The following is a 24,000-nucleotide window of genomic DNA, read 5'->3' as shown; positions in this document are numbered from 1 at the left end:
GGGCTACCAGCTGCTGGCCAAAAGTGCTTGCCCAGAGAGGTAGCTGTCTGGGGGGACAGTTGCCTCACCTGGGAAACACTCCAGGCTCAACAGACAATTCTTGGTCCAAGAGAGCCCTAGGGCTACCAGCTGCTGGCCAAAAGTGCTTGCCCAGAGAGGTAGCTGTCTGGGGGGGACAGTTGCCTCACCTGGGGAAACACTCCAGGCTCAACAGTCAACTCTTGGTCCAAGAGAGCCCTAGGGCTACCAGTTGCTGGCCAAAAGTGCTTGCCCAGAGAGGTAGCTGTCTGGGGGGGACAGTTGCCTCACCTAGGGAAACACTCCAGGCCCAACAGTCAACTCTTGGTCCAAGAGAGCCCTTAGGGATACCAGCTGTTGGCCAAAAGTGCTTGCCCAGAGAGGTAGCTGTCTCGGGGGGACAGTTGCCTCACCTGGGGAAACACTCCAGGCTCAACAGTTGGCTCTTGATCCAAGTCCTCTGGGACAAACTACCAGTCACTGTTGTTCCCTCCTGGTCGAAAAGTAGCCCTCCTTCTGCCATCATCCTTCTTCGTTAAATTCCTTCTATTCTGCATCACTTAAAGGTTTCTCACTGTCTTCAACTTTGGCGGAAGGCAATGACCCTTTGTTGCCATCCATGGTTAGCGTCAATGCTACGATGCGATTCAGCTTTTCGAGCTGCTTCTCTATTTTTTTCCTCAATTTTTTATTTATTTCCTTCTCGCTTTCTAGAGCATTAGCCATTGAAGTTATCACTTTATCTTTTTGGTTCAGTTCGTCTTTAACATTTGAATTTATGCCTTCTAATTCAGCCAGCCACTTTTTCGTCTTCTCAAGTTCTTCATTCATTATTTTGTTCTTCTCTCCTTCATTTTCTAAGTAATTCTCCAGTAAAGTTATTTCCTGGTTCCTCTGAGCTAATTCTAACTTTATGTCGGCCTTTTCACCTTCTACTTCAGCTCCCCAGTTTCTCATCAGCTGAACTTCTTTTTTCAGAATTCTTTTCTTTTCTTCTCCTTTTATTAAAGAATTCTTCAGCGAATTTATATCCTGTTCTTTATTAAATAACTCCTCTTCCTTCTTGGCATTTTGACCTCCTAGTTCAGCTACCCAGTTTCTCATTTGCTGAACTTCTTCATTCAGAATTCTGTTCTCCTGCTTTTCATTTTCTAAGGAATTTTTTAGTGAATTTATTTCCTGATCCTTGTTAGCCAAATCCTCTTCTTTCTTTGCATTTTGACCTCCAAGTTCAGCCACCCAGTTTCTCATCAGCTGAACTTCTTCGCTCAGAATTCTGTTCACCTGCTTTTCATTTTCTAAAGAATTTTTCAGTGAATCTATTTCCTGATCCTTGTTAGCCAAATCCTCTTCTTTCTCCGCATCTTGACCTCCTAGTTCAGCTACCCAGTTTCTCATCTGCTGAACTTCTTCGCTCAGAATTCTTTTCTCCTGCTTTTCATTTTCTAAAGAATTTTTCAGTGAATTTATTTCCTGATCCTTGTTAGCCAAATCCTCTTCTTTCCTCGCATTTTGACCTCCTAGTTCAGCTACCCAGTTTCTCATCTGCTGAACTTCTTCGCTCAGAATTCTGTTCTCCTGCTTTGCATTTTCTAAAGAATTTTTCAGTGAATTTATTTCCTGATCATTGCTAGCCAAATACTCTTCTTTCTTCACATTTTGACCTCCTAGTTCAGCTACCCAGTTTTTCATCTGCTGAACTTCTTCATTCAGAATTCTGTTCTCCATCTTTTCATTTTCTAAAGAAATTTTTAGTGAATTTATTTCCTGATCCTTGTTAGCCAAATCCTCTTCTTTCTTCGCATTTCGACCTCCTAGTTCAGCTACCCAGTTTCTCATCAGCTGAACTTCTGCGCTCAGAATTCTGTTCTCCTGCTTCTCATTTTCTAAAGAATTTTTCAGTGAATTTATTTCCTGATCCTTGTTAGCCAAATCCTCTTCCTTCTGCACATTTTGACCACCTAGCTCAGCCACCCAGTTTCTCATCTGCTGAACTTCCTCATTCAAAATTTTTTTCTCCATCTTTTCATTTTCTAAAGAATTTTTCAGTGAATTTATTTCCCTGTCTTTCTGAGCTGTGTCTTCCTTAATCTTTTCAAATTGTTGCTGTAGGTTGCAATTACTCTCTCGTAGACCAGCTACTTCTTGCACTGAAGCTTCCTTCAAATTCTTCAGATAGTCGACCTTCCCCTCTCTCTCAGCTAAGGTTTCTCGCAAGTGGTCATTCTCCCTCTTGAAACATTCATTGTATGAAACCAACTCCTGATTGGCGGCTTCAGCTTCTTTCAATCTAAAGTCGAGCTCAGTTACCTCCTCCAGAGCGCTTTCCAGGTCTCTCTCCTTCACCATCGTCTCCTGGAAAATATTTCGTATCTCTTTTTCATCGTCCTCTCTCTCCATCAGCAACTTGTTTTTCTCGTCGACGCGATTTTCCAGAGACGTTACTTCCACCATCAGTTCCCTGTTTAACCTTTCAAGTCTTTTTTCGCTCTCTAAAGCCTGTACCAAACTCTCTTCTAACCTCCTCTGTTCAGCTATTAGAAGATCCCTTCCTTGCTCCAAAATCTCGATTTCTCTGCCTTTAGTTTTCCTCTCCTCTTCAAAATAACTTTTTATTTCTCTTCTTTCCTCTGCGTTCCTTCCAATCAAAAGATCTTTCTCCACAATTTGATTCTGTAGAGATTCGTTCTCCTCCTTAGCTCCGTTCAAGAGACGTTCCATTTCACTTAACTGGATTTTACTTCTTTCCAGAATTTCTTCCAGCCTCTTCTTTTCAGCGTCCAATCGCCCTTCCCGTTGTCTCAACAATTGGAGATCTTGGTTCATCTTCTCCAGCTCTTTCTCCTTCTCAACAATTCCGTTTTCTTCCGTTTCCAGATGATCTTTCAGTCCGGCCACTTCAGTCCTTTGCCTCTTCAGATCTTCCAGTCCGTGAACGTGTTTCCCATGTCGTTTGTATATCTTATAAGCAGCCACCACCAGGCCAGCCACCAAAGCCACACCCACACAAGTGATGGCAACGGCAACGGCCGGCGTCCAAAAGTTCTGTTCTTCCACTTGTCCTGGATTAACAGATTCCACATTCATAAAATATAAATCCTGTGAACCACTCAAAGGTCCTTCAGCCCAAAAGGGCATCCTTAGGTCCTCAACAATTGAGTTTAACAAGCCACAGGCCACAAATGATAGTGCACAAAATGCTACGTATAGTAAAGCAAGCATTATGAAATGTTACCCAAATACATCAGCTGTCACTAATCCTAGTTTCTAAAACTGACGAGTGGCTTTTTTCGATCCGAGGAAGGCTCCAGCAAGGGCTTCGGAGCGCCCCGTTCCTGGCTCGGCTCCGAAGCCTGCTTCTTCATCTTCTTCTTCTTCCTCCTAGTGTTTGGATGAAGAAGGATTCTTGCTCCCGGAGCCTGGAGCTTCTGACTGAAGTCCTTCCTTCTACAGGATCGTCACAGGAATGCTGGTAGAAAATTAGCAACACTCTCTTTACCTCAACCGAAATCATTTTTTTCCAGTCCAATATTCTCCTCGGTTTTTCATAGGTAAGTCTCTTCTCTTTTGCCTCAAGTTTACTGACGATAAATTTTGTATTGTGGAATAATTTTTGGATGCCTGACTGGTCTCTGTGATAAATTTTACTTCGCATTTCGAATTAGCGAACTGTTATTTAGGCGCAAATAAAATTCCCACGTGGGACACGACGAAGTCAGCTTGCATTGCTGAAATTCTCTCAGTGTAGTTAGAATTCGAGTTAGGTGTTAGGAAAGCGAAATTTAAACTCCGCTTATAGGGAAAATTACTAGGCCGTTGTACTGTTATCCTCTCAGACGACTGGGAAATTCTCCGGAATCCCAGACGGTATATAAATATATGGGTTCATTCACCCAGAATCTAAAAATACCTCCGGTGTTGGCCAAACGACCTGCACCCCCCCACCCCCGCCCATGCCCGCAGGCATTTTTTTTCTCCCCATTCATTCCCAGCAAACATTTTTCTTTGGGTTTCTGTTAGTAATTTCAAGTCCTATGACTTAATCGTGAATTCCAAGTCCTATGACTCCTAAAATTCCCACGCCGCACGTGACGAATTCCTCCAAATTCCACAAATTCCAAGTCCTAAGTGACTCCTAAAATTTACGCCGCATCGGCGAGAATTTCTCCAAATTCCAGTCCTCAGAGACTCCTAAAATTCTACGTCGCACGTGGCGAGAATTTCTCCAAATCCCAGTCCTCAGAGACTCCTAAAATTCTACGTCGCACGTGGCGAGAATTTCTCCAAATTCCAGTCCTCAGAGACTCCTAAAATTCTACGTCGCACGTGGCGAGAATTTCTCCAAATTCCAGTCCTCAGAGACTCCTAAGCTCCCACGTCGCACGTGGCGAGAGTTTCTCCAAATTCCAGTCCTCAGAGACCTTCTAAAATTTAACGTCAAGACGCGGGCGAATTTCTCCAAATTCCAGTCCCAGAGACTCCTGTACCCCACGTCGCGATGTGGCGAGAATTTCTCCAAATTCCAGTCCTCAGAGACTCCTAAAATTCTACGTCGTACGTGGCGAGAATTTCTCCAAATTCCAGTCCTTAGAGACTCCTAAAATTCTACGTCGCACGTGGCGAGAATTTCTCCAAATTCCAGTCCTCAGAGACTTCTAAAATTCTACGTCGCACGTGGCGAGAATTCCTCCAACTCCAGTCCCAGAGACTCCTAAAATTTACGGCCGCGACGCGGCGAGAATTTCTCCAAATTCCAGTCCTCAGACTCATAAAAATTTACGCCTCACGTGGCGAATTTCATTCCCTGCGGAAACCCAAAATTAAGTCCTTTTTGAGACATTATATAGTGTAGTTCACACACATCTGCCTTACGTGACTGATCATTCTAGTCTGTTAGAACAACTCCTTAACTTCACGCCAGCCGCCAAGTCCTGAAATGCGACAAAATCCAACCACACGCCTCCGAGACGCATATTAGACTTCGTTCGCCAAGAACAACCACGTCTTCTTTCCAAGACACATCCAATTCTTAACAAAGAGCCTTTCACATAGTATCCACACCATTATTCCAAGATGGCTAATACCAGAGCCCAACAAAACGAGAGCTTAAATTCTACATGTCCACAATGACATGGGACTATCGGGGCAAGATCTGAGAGCATGGGTTCAAGAGCGAGTGGACGATGCCAAGGCTGAGAGAGCAAGAGAACGTGAAGAGAGAGAGAGGGAACGAATTGTTCAAGAACAACGGGAGGAAAAAGAACGTGCAGAGAGGGAGAGAGAACGTGAGGAGAGAGAAAGGGCAAGAATTGCCCAAGAGCAGGAGAAGGATAAAGAACGTGAGGAGAGAGAGAGAGACAGAATCGCCCAAGAGAAAAGGGAGTATGAACTGAGAATGGAAGATCGAGAGCTTAATAGCCGCCACTTCTACCGAGCTCCATAGAACGACAGCCTGCCACTCCCGCCCCTGCCGCGACAGTGCCCTCAGCCAAGTCACTGCTCATGCCAAAATGGACGGAGTCCGAGCCTGAAGTATGGCTTGAAAGGGCCGAACGAGTTCTGAGTGCTGCGATCTTCCCGCATGAACTCTCTCCTTGTTCTCACTACCCCAAGGAAAGGCTCGCCTACCACGCCTTCCCGCAGATTATCAAATTAGTTTGACGCTAAGCAGTTACGGTATATGCATTTAGATTACCCCCGAAAGCGGTGGAGGAGACGCGGAGAGAGCAGCCCAGAGAAGCAGGCCAGACTTGGTCCGATTACGCATCTATCTGAGCGGGCATGACAAAATGGCCCGATTCCGGAGGAGCCACTAACACCGCCGAGGTACTGAGCGGTTTAAATTGAGCATTTCCTGCGCCACGCCTCCCTGCCCGCCACCAGTGGAAGCTCCCAGCAACACTCACTTGAGTGTTGCCGAATAGCAGATATGGGGAAACCCACCACCTCAAGAAGGATCCATGGGGCGAAGATAAATCCCGTCCCTCCGAAGAACCAATTTCCCACAAAAATGGAAACTGGCAAGCCCCCGTCTTCGCGCTATTGCAAGAAAACGTGGTCTCTCCAATAAAAGCCGAACAAGAAACCGCTCTCTCTCTCTCCCGGAAACCGACAACACCGCTTCGCGCTTCTCCACAGGGGCAGCTGGAAAGACTTTAGCTAGACCTTTGCACGGCGCGCAAGGTCTATGGTTATTCCCGCATGGGCAAAATGCCCACGCACAATAAAGTAACATCTCACCGTCAACTCTTTGGCCTACAGATCCCCAGTCATTAGGCCCCCGCCGAGCGCGGGTCAAGTACGTGGCTCTCTACGAGGTAGCCAGCCCGCGCTACCGAAGTCACTGCATTCGAGGACTCGGGCGCACAAATCTCCTCATCCGAAGGGACAGAGTTCCACGGAGCATCGCCAATAGAAATGAAAACTCGTCACGATCGAGGAATAAATCAATTTAAAAGGATACCCTACGGTCCAATTGAGAGTCACAAGACCTCACCAATCCAAAATGCAATCTTGCAGCAAGCCATCTCCCGGAGGCTATGACGTCATCCTGGGACAGGACTTTCAGTCCCCACCGAAATCATGACACCCAGGGGTCCACATTCCCGGGACCATTCGCGGGCGCGAGCACCCTCCCCCCGCTTTCTCCTCAGTCAAGACTGGCGCCCTCAACAGGAGGACGTGCAGTCTCACCAGTGCCACTCTGAGTAATGGCGCGTACAGTGGCCTCGACGCTCCGATCCAATCCCAGTGCCCGGCCATGCCTCAGTGCTAGTTGTGGGCTCCCAATCAAATCTCCCTTCAGGAGATGCCACCCTGCCGGTGCACTTGCATGCTCCCGGAGTAGGCTAAGCTCGTCCGGCCCCACCGACGAGCCCAAGAAACCTCTGATAGCGCCTGACTGCCCTCTAGTGCCAGCGCTTGAGCCGCCACGATCTTCCATTCACGGATCCAACTCAGGACCCTTCCCCGGCTCAAAACCGCGTCAGTTGCCGGGTCAGGAGAGAGACGTTCCTCCCGACCACCGCGGAAGTTTCCTCACGGCAGGTGCGGCCTCGCAACCCGTGCCTGAGCTGGTCAACGTTACCTGCGAAAGTCACCACGCCACCCCCGACCGCTCCCTCTCTGCCTCAGCCCGCCGCCACGCACCCGTAAGTCAGATCGCCATCTCACTGGCTGATGAACCAAGGCGAGCCGCGACGGATCATGGTAGAACCTGCATGAACACTCTGCGTCAGCCATCGCATCAGCAGGCCCAGGTGGTACCCGCCGCCCTCCCGGTCGCGGGCCCGCTTCCCGCCGAGGACGACTGTCCCACTAAGAAAGGTTTCGAGGCTTAAAATTACCACGGGCGTGGGAATTTCCAGAAGTTTACAAAGAGCCTAGAGCCCCCGGCACCTGTGCCTACCATTTCATTTTTCGAAGGTCTTGGCAACTCCTAATCCAGAAGGGGATGTCAGACCTCCTCTATCTTCTTCCGTTCCTCAGGAACTTCTATCTCTATCACCTTCTATTAACTTAAATTATCCCCACAAGAGTAATTAAATACGGGATACCATTCCCACACAATGTATAAATCATTAAGAATAACAGAGTGAGAAGTGGCACGCCCCTGCGCCATACTCTGGCACCGAGTGGTCAGCTCCCTCCTGAAGGAGTCGCGCTCTGCACTTTTCCTCGCCCCTGGGACTGAAGTGGATAGTCCGGCCACTTATAGGCAAAGGACGATAAATTCTTCTGCCCACCACAATAAAACCTCACTCTTTCCCTTAGCTCTTCTGCCAATATCATTTACTTTCTCTTTTAGTCATTTAGTTATCTTTATTTTAATGAATCACGAGTCATAAACTTCTGCCCTTGTGATTTAAATGCCTTTGTAAGTTTGAGGGGGACGTGGTCCCGCTTTCATGCGGTCAAGTTTCTGTCTGTAATGTCTTGGCAATTTTCCTTGTTAAGGCTATCCCTTTTCCCTTCCATTTCCTTCCAAGATCTCTGTTTGTCCTACCTCACATCTTTTGTCTGCTCGCCCCGTCATAACATTGAGTAGGCAGTGGACGATAAAATTACGAAGCTATGTTAGCGAATTAAAACCTCGAATACTCTCACCCGTGACACGCCGTCAAAACTGCGGGGCCGGCTACAAAGCACGTTAAAACGAAGATAACCATCAATGCGAATATGTATAGTCATTACAGTATCGCTTAAAAGGGGATGTCATTACAAAAGTAAACGCTGTTTTTCATTTACACAGCCTCTTCAAGGCAGATTGTAATAATCCGCATGCTTTATCTTCTCCAAAATTGGCAACCGTGTATTTTAATTCTTGAACAATAACCATTTCTTTTCATTTGTTGGCCATAGCCCGCTATACGTGGTCCTAATCTTAATTAATTCACACCACCGAGTCACTTTATAAAGTTACAGTGGGTAACCAAATCTAAAGTAATTATTCTTTTGCAAGTGTTTAAATCACTTTGCGTTCTGTTAACGAAAAATGTCCCAATGTATACAGCAATGTCTCAGCTTCATAAAACCCTTAGGAGTAAAGTTCATTGCAAGGCAGAAATGTAGAGTAACGTAAAGCATTTGCCGCTTCATTCTGAATGCCCATGTACACACCCGAAGGAGTATGTACATCATCTGTATGGGGAGGTATTATGATTAGCAAGAATTTTCAGCAAATTGCCTCCCCTTTGTTGTTGTTAGTTGTTCTGTCGTGTTTCATTTACTGCCAGCCGGGCCGATCGAGCAGGACCATCTGTCTATCGAATTTAAAACAGGGGTTTAAAGATTAGTTACGCCCCATTTTTTGATAAAGATCTTCCTTTCGAGGCAAAGTAATCTGGCTTGGGCAAGCCCTCCTACAGGCCAAACCCTTCTGCGGGGCAGGTAATGAGTCAAAGCATTTGTGTTGGGCGCACTCTGCCCCAAAGGAGGGATAAAAAAAAAAAAAAAGCAAAGCCCACGAGGTCTCGGACACACTGGCTGGAAGATATGGAGTGAACTTGTGAAGACGTCTCAACACCTGGCCCCACCGGGATGTCTCTTGCATCCAACCACGTGGCCCTTCCCAAAGTATACTTCTCCCCGTGCCCTCAACCGTATTCCTCGAGCCCACGCCATTGCTTGAGTTTCGGAGGAGTTCCCATCGCTTGCCCTTTACGGAAGCCCTGCATCTCACCACGGAAGAAACCTGCCCCGAAATCGCCAGTCGTCCACGGACTGCCTTCTACACGCCCTCGGAAAATCTGCTAAGGTAAAGTGCCCTGAAGAGCCCCATTTCAGTCATGCTTTGTCTCGTAATATTTTCTTAAAGGAGAAAGCCAGAAATCTCCTATTCATCGTCCGCGCGCCTTGCATCGCAGTATTAATTCTTTATTACCTCGGCACCTCAGTGCAGCTTCGAATTCATTATTCTTTGTCTATTTTCAGTACTGGCGTATAATGTACATTTCCCCATTTCAGAGGGATCCCATCGTGGAAGCTCGGACTGTGTCTGGAATTCTGTAGTTTAATTCAATCTACTTGAGTCTTCTTTCCGCATTTCAAGGTCATTTATGTAACAACACTTAAATGTGCCCACGTGTTTTACGTAATATTTCAGTAAACTGTATTCTATGCTCATATATGAAATTTCCTTGTTTTCCTCTTTACGTTTTCCAAAATTCACGAAAATCACAAGGCAAAATCACCTTAAATTGTTGCTACCTGTCTCACAGAGCATATTTCAAACTAAAACCACGGAAAACGTAAAAATATATATATATATAAATTATATAATATATATATATATATATATATATATATATATATATATATATATATATATATATATATATATATATATATATATATATATATATATAGATAGATAGCTATATACAGTATATATATATATATATATATATATATATATATATATATATATATATATATATATATATATATATATATATATATATATATATATATATATATATATATATATATTGTCAAGAATAAACACCCTCCTTCCTGTAACTTTGATTTAATTATTTAATTTTGAAATGATCTGTTATTCCTGCCTATCGATTCGGGAAATTTGGCGGGCGTCGAACACAACCGAGCTTACTTGAACCAGTCAACAGCCGTTAGCTAGGCCTCCTTACACGCCCCCCGCCCTTAACATAGCGCGATCCAACAAACAATACAAACCCCCTTTCCCCCCGATCACGCGATGGGGAGACATGTAGGGATAGGGGAGGCCAAAAGGGCCATTTAGCGCTAGGGAACAGGTAAAATTCTGAGCTGTAGGCATATAATGATAAGTGTGCTTTTCCTCTGCCCTTTTGCTGGTTCTCTTGACATACTTGCAGGTACGGGTGGGCCCGATGCCAGACGCTCGAAGAAGCCATGCTTTTGAAAAGCAGACAGAGACTGCTCCGACTTCACCTGTACCAGATGTGCTGCATTGTTTTCCCGCTCCGCTGGTTGAACTAGCCTCGACAACAACTGGAACAGTTGTAGGCGCCAACAACAATCATAAAAGGTTCATACGTTGCAAGTAGTCAAGACCAGCCCTTCCCCCTTTTACTTAAACTCCTTAAAATTCCATTTCTTTAAACTTTAACCTCTTCCTCCTCAAAGCAATTCTCCCTTTGTTAGAATCCTGCCTATATCCCATGCCTTGCCATTTACGTACCTTAAATTCAAGTAAAGACCCCTGATAACCATCAATTATCCCTCCACCAGTGCAATTTAAGGGCTATTTAGGTTAAGCTATATCAGTGTTAATTTTATCTTTGTGTGAGTGCGATCACGTGTTCATTGTTAAAGCCTATGCTGCTCCGATTCTCAGATTGTACCTACTTGCTTTCATTATAATCATCTTCTAGGCTACGTTATGTTTTGTATTTAAGAACGTGTATTGGGTGATATTTCATAGGGGGATTCCATCCCCTTTAGTGTATACCATCATTCCTAACTGAGAACGTGTCTTTCAGGGGGCACGCGGATCGATCGCAATCCATGCTTCAGTATCTCGTCTACCACCAAAATCCTGATAATTCCTGGTCGCAGTCAGTAACAAATTCTGTTGTGGCCCAAATGTTCACATGAATTATCCTCCCATCCTGGAGCTCCATCATTTGCATTATCTGAGACTATTTCATGTAATCAGGGCAAGACTGAATGTTATTATTATCATTGAACTGATTGTATTGCAGATTGGCCCCATTTTCAATCCACTTGCTTGTTGCCAACTCATTGCATCATTGATCCCTGTGTCCTATACTGAATCTGCCCCTTAGTGATTATGTTGTGTCGTGTCTCATTGTTGTTTGCTAAGTTTCTGTAAATAAATCCCTGTAAATTTGTAAAAGAATTCTAAATTCCCATATGGCGACCTTCCCCAGTCAATTGTAAATCCAGGAAAATCTAAGGTAAGTTTTCAAATAACTTTTCCTTTTGCTCATAAACTGGGCTCTCTTGGTTTCGTGGCAGCATCATTATAATTTTGTTTCAATTTTCTCACCAAGCCAAGGGCCAGTTTATGACACACACACATATATATATATATATATATATATATATATATATATATATATATATATATATATATATATATATATATATATATATATATATATATATTCGGTATATATATAATGTTATATACCAATAGACTTTATTTTTTTAGAATAATACCTTAATAATTATTATTATTATTATTATTATTATTATTATTATTATTATTATTATTATTATTATTATCATCAAGGACGGCCGTATCACTCGACTCAATTCTATATTGAGTCTGATCAATTTTACTTATAATTCTTTTCTCTACAACTTTAATATTGAACAATCATTGGCCGCGGTTCACACGCTAGCAAGAAGAGACACATCAGCAGCTTATATACGGCAGTTTTTATTCTCCACACAACAGAGAAGGAAGTAAAAATCGGCAGCCGTTGATTTCTAAGGGGCTACTCTCCCGTGTTTCACTTCCTTCTCTGTTGTATAGAGAATCAAAACACTGGTAAATGACAATATTCAAGTTGTAGAGAGAAGAATTATAAGGGAAATTAATAATAGTAATAATAATAATAATAATAATAATAATAATAATAGTAATAATAATTACTGTATTATTTTTAAGAACAATAAAGTTTATCATATATATGTACATTACATACATACATACATATATATATATATATATATATATATATATATATATATATATATATATATATATATATATATATATATATATACTGTATATATATGTATAGGTAAACTGTTGTGACACTTGGTTCACAACAGAATACTCAGGATATATACACTTAATATTTTTCTCACTTACGAAATATCCCCAGACACGTTTTCGGTTATCAGGCGCCTGATCCAGCCCCCCCCTCCCCCCAACTTTCTCATTTATATCCTTTATCATTTTATTTTAGTTAATGAATCCACTTGTCAATGAATCTTTTATAGGTCTCTTTCTATATCTGTTCGTTCAAGGAATATTCACTTGAAACTTAAGGTGACAATGATCCCAAGAGAAAAAGGAAAATCACTTGGAAATTTTTTTTATTAGTCTCACCAAGCCAAAGAAGAAACCGCTTTGAAAGCCTTCCATCCATTGGCCAAAGCTTAAAGCTTCAGCCAATGAAAGAAGGCGACAGAAATGGTTTCTTTCCTTGGGAGAGGTCTTTGACTGGCCAAGAGAAAATCTTGGTTTTGTGACTCTTCTTGAGCAGTTAACCTTCGGCAGCCATGATGGAGAAACGCCAGTCTAAGCCGTCTGCTGTTTTCTTGGTGATAGCCTCTTCGAATATTTTTTTAGTAAGTACCATTTCCGTGTTAGCAATTCTGCGTAACTTTTACGTTAACATCTGGTGGTATTCATCAAGCTGGAAGTTAATTAGCGCAGGTATTTGTCTACAGAGACCAGTGACTGGCGTGAATCCGTCTTATTTTAGTGCACAATTGTTTCGGCTGGTAAATTAAAATCAAATGAGGGCGAAAGTCTGTTTTAAAAACCTATAAATGGCATGCATTTTCAGGCAAGAAATAAATTACTTTTTTTAATCGGTCAGTGCTTTGAGATGTTAAGTCTGTGATTGGCTGGAAGGCCGTTTATGAAGGTCCTGTGTAGTGCATTTTCTTGTGTGAAGGACCAGTGAAATCTGTCTTATTCGATCGTAGGCACTGGGTAAGGTGATATTTGTGCGAGAATAACATGCTTTTACACTTTCATTTCTTCTGTGAAAGCTTGAGATACTTCAGCCACACCCACATGACTTTGGCAGCAAAAGTAAACCATGGACTCTTTTACTTTAAATTTTTCTCAAGTGTGTAAGAAGCTTACACGAAAATACCGATTTTTAAGAACAAAAGGACGCTTGTATATAGTGTCAATTTTTGCACCAATTTCTCGGTGAGTAGGATCCATGGACGTTAGGTGACAGGTGTTGAGAAACACTCACGCACGCGAGCGCGAGCACACATTAAAGACAGGCTTTATTGCATTAGCGCAGCCCTGTATCCTTTATCCCAGGTGAAGAGAAAACTTTCCAGTTAATTGTCCATCAGCTGTTTGCGAGTTTGACAGCTTTAAACCTCTGCCACGCCCCCCACCTGTTGTTTCAGTGGTAATTTTTCGGAGGACTCTACCCAGCCGTTTCGAAGGACTCCAGCTAGCCATTTTTGCATGAAAAACCAGTGTGGGTTTTTCATGCAAAAATGAATAGGAAATGATAGGGCACTAAAAGAACCTAAAAATACCAACCTAACACAACCTAGGGGTATTTACTGGTTACAATTTTGCCGTATTAGCTATGGAGGAGGGTGGGGGACCGGTGTAGCAGGAAATTATTCCCCCCCCCCCCGACTGAAATTCCCCCCGGGAAAATTAGCCTAGGATTGATTTCCCCCCGGGGAATAACAGCCCAGGCTGTTTTTCCCCTGGTGGGAATTTGGGACCTAGGATATTTTTCCCCCCCCGCTCTAGGCCATTTCTCCCCCCTACATGTATCCACCTTTGCGGCGTGTTTAGTACAAGCCCGTTGGGATTTCCGTATAAACATAAACAAAAGACTGTAAATAACAGATAATGACCCCCAAGAGGTAGTTTAGTCGTGATGATAATTATCCTGTATGGCAGGCTGTCGTTGCTACACGTCGCCGCCATAGCCACACTCTTATAACAGTTGTGGGGTTGAGGGAATCTTGGCCCAGAGGGGGGAATATTATCCTGGGACGAAATTCCCGCAGGGGGAAATATATCCTGGGCCATATTTCCCCCTGGGCGAATTTCGGACAATGGGAAATACAGACTGTTACACCAGACTGTCACGTTGTTGTTATAGACGGAATGGTTCCGCGCACGCGCAAGTCATTAGGGAGCCATACATTCGAGAAGGGATTGGCTAAGGAAACCTATTATGAAAGGAACTATACTAACACAACGTACCCTAACGCTAACCTAACCTATTAGGCAGTGTTACTTGACCGGGAGGAAACTCCACTTTTTACCAAAGTTCCCCTACAACACTGCTAATGCGCAACAGCATTCCAGGATGGCCAGCATACATAAATAACATATCAGTTCTGAGGTTAATTACAGTCCACCGCCAACAAATAACGGTAAATTCTTGATAAGCAACCAAAATACTATAGAAAGAGTCAATTTCCAAGGTAAATTACCCCATGCGGAACTGTTCTATAGCTCTTCCTATTTCTATCCTCTGATTAAGTCGAATTATTTTGAAATATTTGAAATTGTGTTGATATGATATGAGATTTCTAAGCACGAAGCAGACAAATTTCTAAAGGGGAAACAAAACTAAGTTAAAAACATAGTAATATTCACCCTGAATAAACAAACATCTTTAAAATATTACTTTTCAGCGATATTCCACTTTAAGTTTACACTTTTAACTCGACTATATTTGTCATCCAATATAGTTGCCGAATTCGACATATATTCGTATTTCTCTTTAGGTTTGTTTTCCTTTTAGAAATTCGTGATGACACCGTTATGGGCATCTACTGAAATTCTAAGCGACTAAAAAAACCGTAAATAATAACATAATTTCGTTTATGCTGAAAATAATGCCCTATATTTTATGGAAAATACCAGTTTTAACAAGATTATAATAAACATAACTATTCAAAAATGTTTATTTCTTTTCATTCCAAATAAAATTAATTTCTGTTAAAAAATATTGAAAACTCTAAATAAAAAATAAAAGCGGCTTTTGCACGAAGAGCTTGTACAATAAAAACTGCAATGAGTTTCAAGCTTTCTTACAAAATTTAGCTAAATAGGTAAATAATTAAGAAATGTGATAAAATGCCAGATACTCTGTGTAGACAGTGGTGATGTATGGCCAGAAACATTGGCGTTAAGAAGGAAAGAGGGGCAGAAGTTGGAGTGAACAGAATTGAGGATACTGAGGTGGATCTGGGGGATCTGGCTCGCCTTATGAGAGGCTGCAAAATGAAGAAATTAGAAGTACCGCACTTGGAGCTTCTGCACCGAGAAATCATAAAGCAACTGAAGTTCTTTGCTTATTATTTTAAACATTACCTATTTGTTACTGTTATTGTTTATAATTGAGCTGGCGTTATGCGACCACAGGCTCTTGCTCATATAGCACGTGATATGATAGTAATGAATAAAAAGAGAAAAACTAATATTATGAAAGCGAAAATATGGTCAACAAATGAAAATTTCAACAGGTAGGACTACAGTTACAGCCTCCAGTGCCCATTTGTAGGAGAGAAACAGTGATGATGGCGAGTCCTGGCGAGTCGTAGATGACCAGTAAGGAAATCATTTATCATTAAAGAGAGGGAGCGGGGAGAGAAGGAAAGTTAAAAACTCCCATCAGGAGGGGGAAAAAAATTGTTGGAGAGGATACGTGTGGTTGCGGATGCCTATCAAGAAGAGATTTGTGCTGTCAGAGTGTATAATGGCACATGGCCCGTGTTTGTACGGACTGTAGAATGTATTAGACTATAATTATGTTTTGTTTTTTATCACCCCCTCAGCAAGGCGATAAAAGCAGATAACAGCTCAAGAGGAAGACAGACAGCTAGTTAACGGATTCGGTCGTTAGATGTTTGGCGGCTGAAGAGGGCAAGACAAAACATTAGAAGGAGAAACAGAGCAACTGCCAATTAAAGTGATTAACAATTGCCGGAGTGCTGTTTGCCGAGAGGATCATCGGGGTAGGACGTCTTATACTCTTGAAGTGCAGTAGGGATTTAATGCATTACATCCCAGTGGGATATTCGTTATTACCTTGATGGATTCCACGAAGTCTTCCGTGAAAAGGCAGAGTTCTATTCGGGACATTACAATGTTTTCATGTCTGTGATCCTGCGGTCAAGGAGGAGGCTGGGATGTATGTCTGTGGTAGTGACAATAGCAGGATGATTTTGAGGTTCGAGGTGAAGGGTTTCGTGAGGAGAAGGTAAGAGCGTTGGCTGTGAGCTTTGTGTTTCTTTTGCTTGTCACGGAATTAACGCTGCTTCTACTGGTTGTTTGCAACAGTGTTTTTAGACCGGTACGGGTAAAGGTGCTGTTGTCAGTCTAAATGGGTGTGTCTGATTTTACCGTGCAGTGCCCGCCAATCTTGCACTGCAACGTCTGCATCAAGCATGATGTGGTTCTGAATTGCCAGAGCACTTCGGAATAGTAGGCTCCCTTTTCTTGAATTTTCTTATGCCATTCTATGGTTTCTGTTTTTTTTTTTTTTTTTTTTTTTTTGCAGATTGCACCTGTCTCGGTGATGACCATACCGCTGGTAACGGAAGCACTTGAGAGGCTCTGGTAACCCCTGTAGGAAAGTATCTCCATATTCTGAGCCATACTTGGCTTGGAACTGGTCCTCTGAAAATGGCTAGAACTTTCCTTGACGATGTTGTGTTTGGTTGCAATCGCTGTGCGTTGACAATGTAAGACAGGTTTTGATGGAATCTTGACTTGGTAACAGCAAGCGATGGCTTAGTTTAGTTTTTTATTGGGGTTTAATAGTTTGCTATCAGTCTTGGCCTTCAGGAGGTCCACTTTATTATTATTATAATAGTTTAACCAGACCACTGAGCTGACCATCAGCTCTCATAGGGCTGGCCCGAAGGATTAATGACAAGTCTAGGCTAGAAGCCTAGCACTGGGACCTAATAAGTCACTTGTCAATGATGATGAATGAAAATGAAATTAAAAGCTATAAAAAGGTATACGCTTTCATACTGGAACACACTCACACAATAAATACATTTAAACTCATGCTTCCATACATACTCACTAAAAATGTATATAAAAATTCAAAATAAATTAGGTAAAATCATAAAATTTACTTGTTTTAAAATTCATTATTCTGATTTTTTTTTTTATATTTTTCCAATTAATTTGCAGCTTCTCATAAACATTAAAATGGGTGCTATTGAGAACGTTGAAGATTCTGACAAAATTTCTTCTATCGGTCTATTTCCAAAATTTGATAATCGCTGCAGGTTATATTTTGGACATTCACACAGTATATGCTTAACTGTTATCAGCACATTGCAATCTGGGCATTTGGGAAGAGGGCCACATGGACTGTTCATTAAGTGTCCATGTGTCAAACGAGTATGGCCTATTCGAAGACGTGTCAGAATTACTTGTGCTTGTCTTTCTCTCTGATATGATGAACTCCATTTTCCAACACTGGATTTTATCTGTTTTAATTTATTATTTTCAGGTTCTTCGTTCCATATATTTTGCCATTTTTTTACAAGGACTGTTTTTATATATCTTGTATAGTCACTGATAGGGATGTCTACATTTGTTCTTGTCATGTGGACCGCTTCTTTAGCTGCTTTATCAGCCTCTTCATTTCCCTTAATCCCTACATGGGCAGGGATCCAACATATTTCAATATTTTTTCCCTTATTATACAATTTATGGAGAGAGAACTTTATATGTTGTACAATATTATTTTTTTTTATTATAGCTTTGAATAGCTTCTATAGCACTTCTGGAGTCGCTATAAATTGCAAAATTATTATATGAGACTTCTCTTATTATTTTTATGGCTGATACTATTGCACATAACTCAGCTGTAAATACAGAAGCTTTGTCTGGGAGAGAGAACTGAAACGTTTTGTTTTGGGATACCGCGGCATATCCCACTCCGTATTGTGACTTAGATCCGTCAGTATATATTGCGTAATGTGGACCCTTTCGGATTATATGCTCTGCTGCATGTTGTCTATGGTATTCTGGAGTATATGAATGATTTTTTGATAAATATTTCAAGTGTGTACAAATTCTCATTTTATTCATTGTCCAAGGAGGAGGCGATTTTATTATTACAGGTAATTGTATATGTATATTTAGCGACTCAAACAATCTTGTAGCTCTAATTGGGAAAGAAGGTGGATGATTGTTTATAAACACATCTCTTAATCCAAATAATTTTTTGGTTGGAGAATCATTTGTCTGAATTCTCAGAGCACTCTTCATTGTTACTAGCTCTCTATGGAGAGACAGAGGTAGTTCACCACATTCAACTTGTAAAGATGATGTTGGTGATGATCGAAAAGCTCCTGAACATATTCTAAGGCCCTCATTATGAACTGGGTCTACCGTTTTCAGCGTTGCGTCTGATGCCGAGCCATATATTTCACTTCCATAATCAACGATAGACAGCACTGTTGCTTTATACAATAAAGTAAGGGTATGTCTACCGGCTCCCAAGTAGTGTTCGATAGTTTTTTAATTAGGTTTAATGCTCTTTTACATTTTGATTTCATGTATGTTATGTGGGCTTTCCAGTTCATGTGAGTATCAAATACTAATCCTAAAAATTTTGCTGTTTGGCCAATTGGTATACTATGGTTTCTGATTTTCAAGTCTATTTCTTCTCCTTTTTTCCACTTTTTATTTTTATAAAACATGATTGCTTGGGTTTTATCTATGGAAAATTTAAAGCCTACAGATAAAGCCCATTCATTTATTTTTATTATGCTTTTATTAATGATTCGTTCTGCATGTTTTATTCGAGATGCTGAATAATATATGGCAAAATCATCCATATACAGGTTACTTTTAATACCAATAGGTAGATTATTACTGATATCATTGATTGCTAAAGTAAACAGCGTGCCACTAAGGACGCTTCCTGTGGAACACCATTTTCAAGAGGAAATGTTCTAGACAGAACATCATCAATTCTCACCTGAAAACTGCGATTTGTCAAGAAGTTTTGGATAAACATAGGTAAATGTCCACGGATGTTATTTTCATGTAACGTTTTTAATATTGCATACCTCCATGTAGTATCATATGCCTTTTCAATGTCAAAAAACACGGCTATAGTAATTTGTTTTCGTTCAAATCCTCTTCGTATGTGATCTTCTAAGTTAGATAGAGAATCCAGTGTCGATCTGTTACATTGTGATCCAAATTGAGTGGGAGTCAAAATTTTGTTTTCTCGAATGTGCCATGTTAGTCGAGCATTTACCATTTTTTCTAGTAATTTGCATAGACAACTAGTTAAAGAAATTGGTCTGTAATTGTTTACATTACTGGGATCTTTTCCTGGTTTGGGGATAGGAATAATTATAGCTTTACGCCATTCATTAGGAAATAAATTTCCAAGCCATAAGTGGTTATAAAACTCTAATAAGTATGCCTTTGCCAAAGGTGCTAAATGGCAGATCATTTCAAAACAAATACTGTCACCTCCAGGGGCAGATTTATTGCTGTTCAACAATGCAAATTCTAACTCATCCATATTAAACTTTCTATTATAATAAATATCTTCTATGGTTTCAAAATTTATTGTTATTAACTCTATATTATTTTTCCTTGTTCGGAAATGCTCATCTAAATTTTTGTCGCTACTTACTTTTGCTAAACTTTCACCTATTACATTACTTATTTCTTTAGGATCAAGCATTCTTTTCCCATCTTTTATTATGGCATGTCTAGGTGGTTTAACATGGGTACCATTTATTTTCCTAAATTTTTCCCATATTTTTTTGTATGGGAGTATTATTAGAGAGATCTGATACATATTTTCTCCATGAAATGATTCTTCCTTGAATTATTTCTCTTTTAAATTTTGCAGATACTTTGTTATATAGAGGTTTTAATGTATTAATTTCTAATAATAATATAGTCAGTTTTTGTAAGTTTTCCTCTAATATCGGTAATGATTTATTTATTTTACTGAATTTTCTATTCAAATTATCTAATCGTCTCCCAATTTGGTGTTTTACTTTTATTAATCCTGTTAGTTTTTCAGACCACCATGGGACTTTGTGTTTTGTTGGATGAGATTTGGATTTTGGTATTGCTTTATCAGCTGCATTTGTAATGAAATCAACAAGAAATTTATTAGTTTTATTGTGGTCTTTTGAATATTCAAATGGTGGGATATCTCTAGTGTGGAATTCATATTGCTCCCAATCTGCTTTATAAATGTTATATTGAGGGACATGCTTGGTGGGGTTATTTTGTAAAAATGAAATTAATATTGGGAAATGGTCACTTGTATGCAGGTCATCAACTGTATTCCAATCTAATCTATCTACTATTTTTGTTGTACATAGAGTTAAGTCGATTGAGGAAAATGTTCCATGTGTTTTAGAAAAATATGTGTTGATTTCGTTGTCATTTATGCAGCAAATGTCATATGAATCTATGAATTCTTCTATTTTACTCCTGCTCTATTTGAGTCTATACAATTACAGTCCCACATCGGGTTGTGGGCATTAAAATCACCTACTATTAATATAGGTTCTTTGGTGTTATTAGGTAATTCTTTAAGTTTGTCTAAGTCATAATTTTTATTGGGTTGGTTGTATAAATTATAAATTACATAATTATCGTTTTTATTCGTATTCTGATACTCGATATTTGCAGATCATTAAAGTTTACAGGTACTTTGTCATAACATACTTTATGTACATATATAGCAGTACCTAAATTTCCTTCTTCCTCTCTAGATGAAGATGCTAAGGTATATTTACCTATTGTTGATATTGTTTTGTTGACATGTTGTAAACATAATATCATAGGTTCGTATTCTTTTAGTAATCGTTGTATTTCTCCTAGGTGTAATCTGGTCTGCAGACCATTTACGTTCCATTGTATTATATAGCTATTGAAAATATTTTATTATAACGGTCGAGTTTTACTCTCTTTTTTTGTATTATCAATTTGGATTTTTTCTAATAATTTTCTTACGACATTCATTTGTTTTTCTTTATAATATATTAAGTGCTCAACGCACATGCAACCTTTTTCATGGGTACTCAAATCTGTGGTTTCTTTTTTTCTATATTTCATAAAGTTTCTTATAACGTTTGTTAAGCCATCTTTTATTATGTTTTTGTTATCGTTGCACAATGCAATGAAACAATCATTACATCCACAAGAGTTGTCATGTATATTTCTTTCTTTATTTGTTCTTGTTGTGTCAATTATTGGTGATGGAGTAATCTCTTCTCCTTTGATATATTCATTGTTGTCTAAGGTATGGTTGTCTCCCACTTCTTCAGTATTTTGGATATCTGTATCCATTGGTTTTACTATTATTTTAGGAGATAATGGAATATTCTTAACTAGTTTTTGTTTTTGTTCTTTCTTCATATCTCTTGTTTTTGTTTTGACTGACGTTTCTCTAACAATTGTTGGTTTCTTTGTTTTGGGTGGTGTTCTTTCCAATGGCCTTTTTTTATCCTTAATTTCTAGTCTATCAGGTCCCTCCTCTGTTATTTCTGTAGTAGCATCCTCCTGTGTTGTTTCTATTTGCATTAATATTTCAAATGAATTGGATAAAATGTTATCCATATCATTTGTCCCTGTTTCTTTATTCTTTACCATTTTAGTTTTTATTTCTAAGGCATTAATTTCTTCCTGAGAATTACTTTTCTGTGCTCGGTTATTTCTATTTGTATGCATTTTTGTTTCATTATTGGTTTTTGTTGTTAAAGAATATGTACGTTTCTTAGACGGATCTTGAATTCCTCTTACTTTCAATTCTAATTTAGCTTCTTTTACAGACATTCCAGTTCTTTCTTGCAATATTTTCAACTCTGTATTGTATATATAGTACATACATTCTTTGGATCTTGCATGATGGTTTTGCCCACAGTTTATGCACTTTGGTTCCCCGCAATTCCATTGTGTGGCATGTTCTTCAGATCCACAATACGCGCATACAGGTTCATTTCGACAATATTTTTTCGCATGTCCATATTTACTGCAATTCTGACATTGTAGCGGCTTTGGGACGTATGGTCTTACTTCTCTGGTTTGGCCTAAAATTTTTATTTTCTGAGGTAGGTCTTGGCCTTCAAATTTTATTTTTGCGATTTTTAAGACTTGTTTATTCTTTTCTTTACTTGGCAGATCATATAGTTCGCAATCCTGTACTTTGGGGTATCTCTTTTTAAGTGAGTCTAACAGTATTTGCTTTTCAACTGGCTCGTTATTATTCTCAGGAAGTACAATAGTACCCTGAATACTGTTCATAGTATCATGGTTTTTTATTTTTATATTTATGTTATCTATATTTTTTATTGATAAATAATTTTCAGATTGACTTTTTGTCGTGGCCTCTATAAGCCAAGTCTTTTCTTTTATTTGTCTAAACGACATTTCAGTCGTAGAGTGTCTGCTTAATAAATAATTTTCCAACTTGAGTGCCGATATTTTCTGGTCAGTTTCTAGGGTTAGAAACCTTGACCAACTGTCACTCCCAAAGAGGGAGTCAAAGTGAGTCAAGGTTGGGTCAAGACGGTATTTACTTTTTACTGGTTTCCTTTGTACTGGAGCATATGGTTCCAGTGTTATTGCATTCTGAATTTGTTTTGACTTTTCTAAAGAAGGGTTGTCAGATGAGGTTCCAATGGTTGTCAACCGTGCCGATTCGCTACCATCAAAGGGTCCAGGGGTACTCAAATCCTTAAACTTACTTGTCATAAAGATTGAGAGAAAAGAAAAAAAAAAAAGTAAACCTGAAAACCTTAAAGAGATATCATCAGCCTTTCATGGAGTTCATTCCTCCACTAATGGCACAAGTGAGAACCGACTCCCAAATGTCCGCATCCCTACCCTACCCCAAAAGGGGATGGCACAACATGATTAAAGTGGCTCAAGTGTAAGCCAACCCGCTTGATAGGACTGAGAGCATTACTAGAATACAATCATCCCCACCCTAATCACATTATGGGCAAACCGGACAGAATGCCGAGAGTCCTATTCCCAGAACTAGACCCCCCTGGAATCCGTGGTCCAGTCCCGTAGAATAGTTCCGCCTGAAAACTCAGGTCCGAACATTATCGGGCAGTTGATGGTCCTGCCACGGTTCTCACTATTTAGCTTCGGATATAAACCCAATCCCAGCTATGATACCTTTTCCTATTTACCAGGTCCAAGAAATTTGTACGAAAGTGAAAATATCCACGCCATTTAAATCGAAAGGTTTGTAGGTGATCCGTCAGGGCCCGGGCTCTTATTCTTCGTAAGAACGAAGAAGAAAAGCCAGGGCCCCTTACCCCCTCACCACGTGAAGGAACCTACTTCGAGGGGAGGAGGTCCACTGTTGCTCTGTCCATTTCTCATCATTAACATAACTAAAACTACTATTGCCTGCTGGTGGTTTGTGACTCAATAAGCAGGTGGTCTGTTATTACATATATATTTTTGAAGCTTTTGCCGCCTCTGCTGCCACGACTACTTATGAATACAGTACTGCCTGTGAATACTGCTGCTAATAAATCCTTGAGAATGTCACGGATACCTAATATACACGTAACGTCACTTTCACGTGAGTTTGGTGACTACACCAAGGAGCCGTTCAAAAATTAGGTAACGCCTTAGAGGGGGAGGGGTGCAACGGTAAGTTACTTAACATTTTCAGATTTTTTCCTTTGTTTCTTTTACAGATTTTTAATGTACAGTTAGATTCATTTAAATGCAATACCTGTTTATAT

The 24,000-nt window shown here is 40.3% G+C and overlaps 1 protein-coding gene across 1 annotated transcript; it reads right to left on the bottom strand.

Annotated features, from left to right (window-relative positions):
- Positions 1–286: 286 nt before the first annotated feature.
- On the bottom strand, positions 287–3,643 carry LOC136831293 (uncharacterized). The gene has a single exon (XM_067091414.1). It carries the CDS (start codon positions 3,238–3,240, stop codon positions 565–567), a length of 2,676 nt encoding a protein of 891 aa, XP_066947515.1. The 5' UTR covers positions 3,241–3,643; the 3' UTR covers positions 287–564.
- Between the last annotated feature and the right edge of the window lie 20,357 nt (positions 3,644–24,000).

Source organism: Macrobrachium rosenbergii, chromosome 48 (assembly GCF_040412425.1).
Source record: "Macrobrachium rosenbergii isolate ZJJX-2024 chromosome 48, ASM4041242v1, whole genome shotgun sequence".
NCBI classification, from domain to species: Eukaryota; Metazoa; Arthropoda; class Malacostraca; order Decapoda; family Palaemonidae; genus Macrobrachium; species Macrobrachium rosenbergii.
This window is presented reverse-complemented; position numbering and strand designations above follow the sequence as displayed.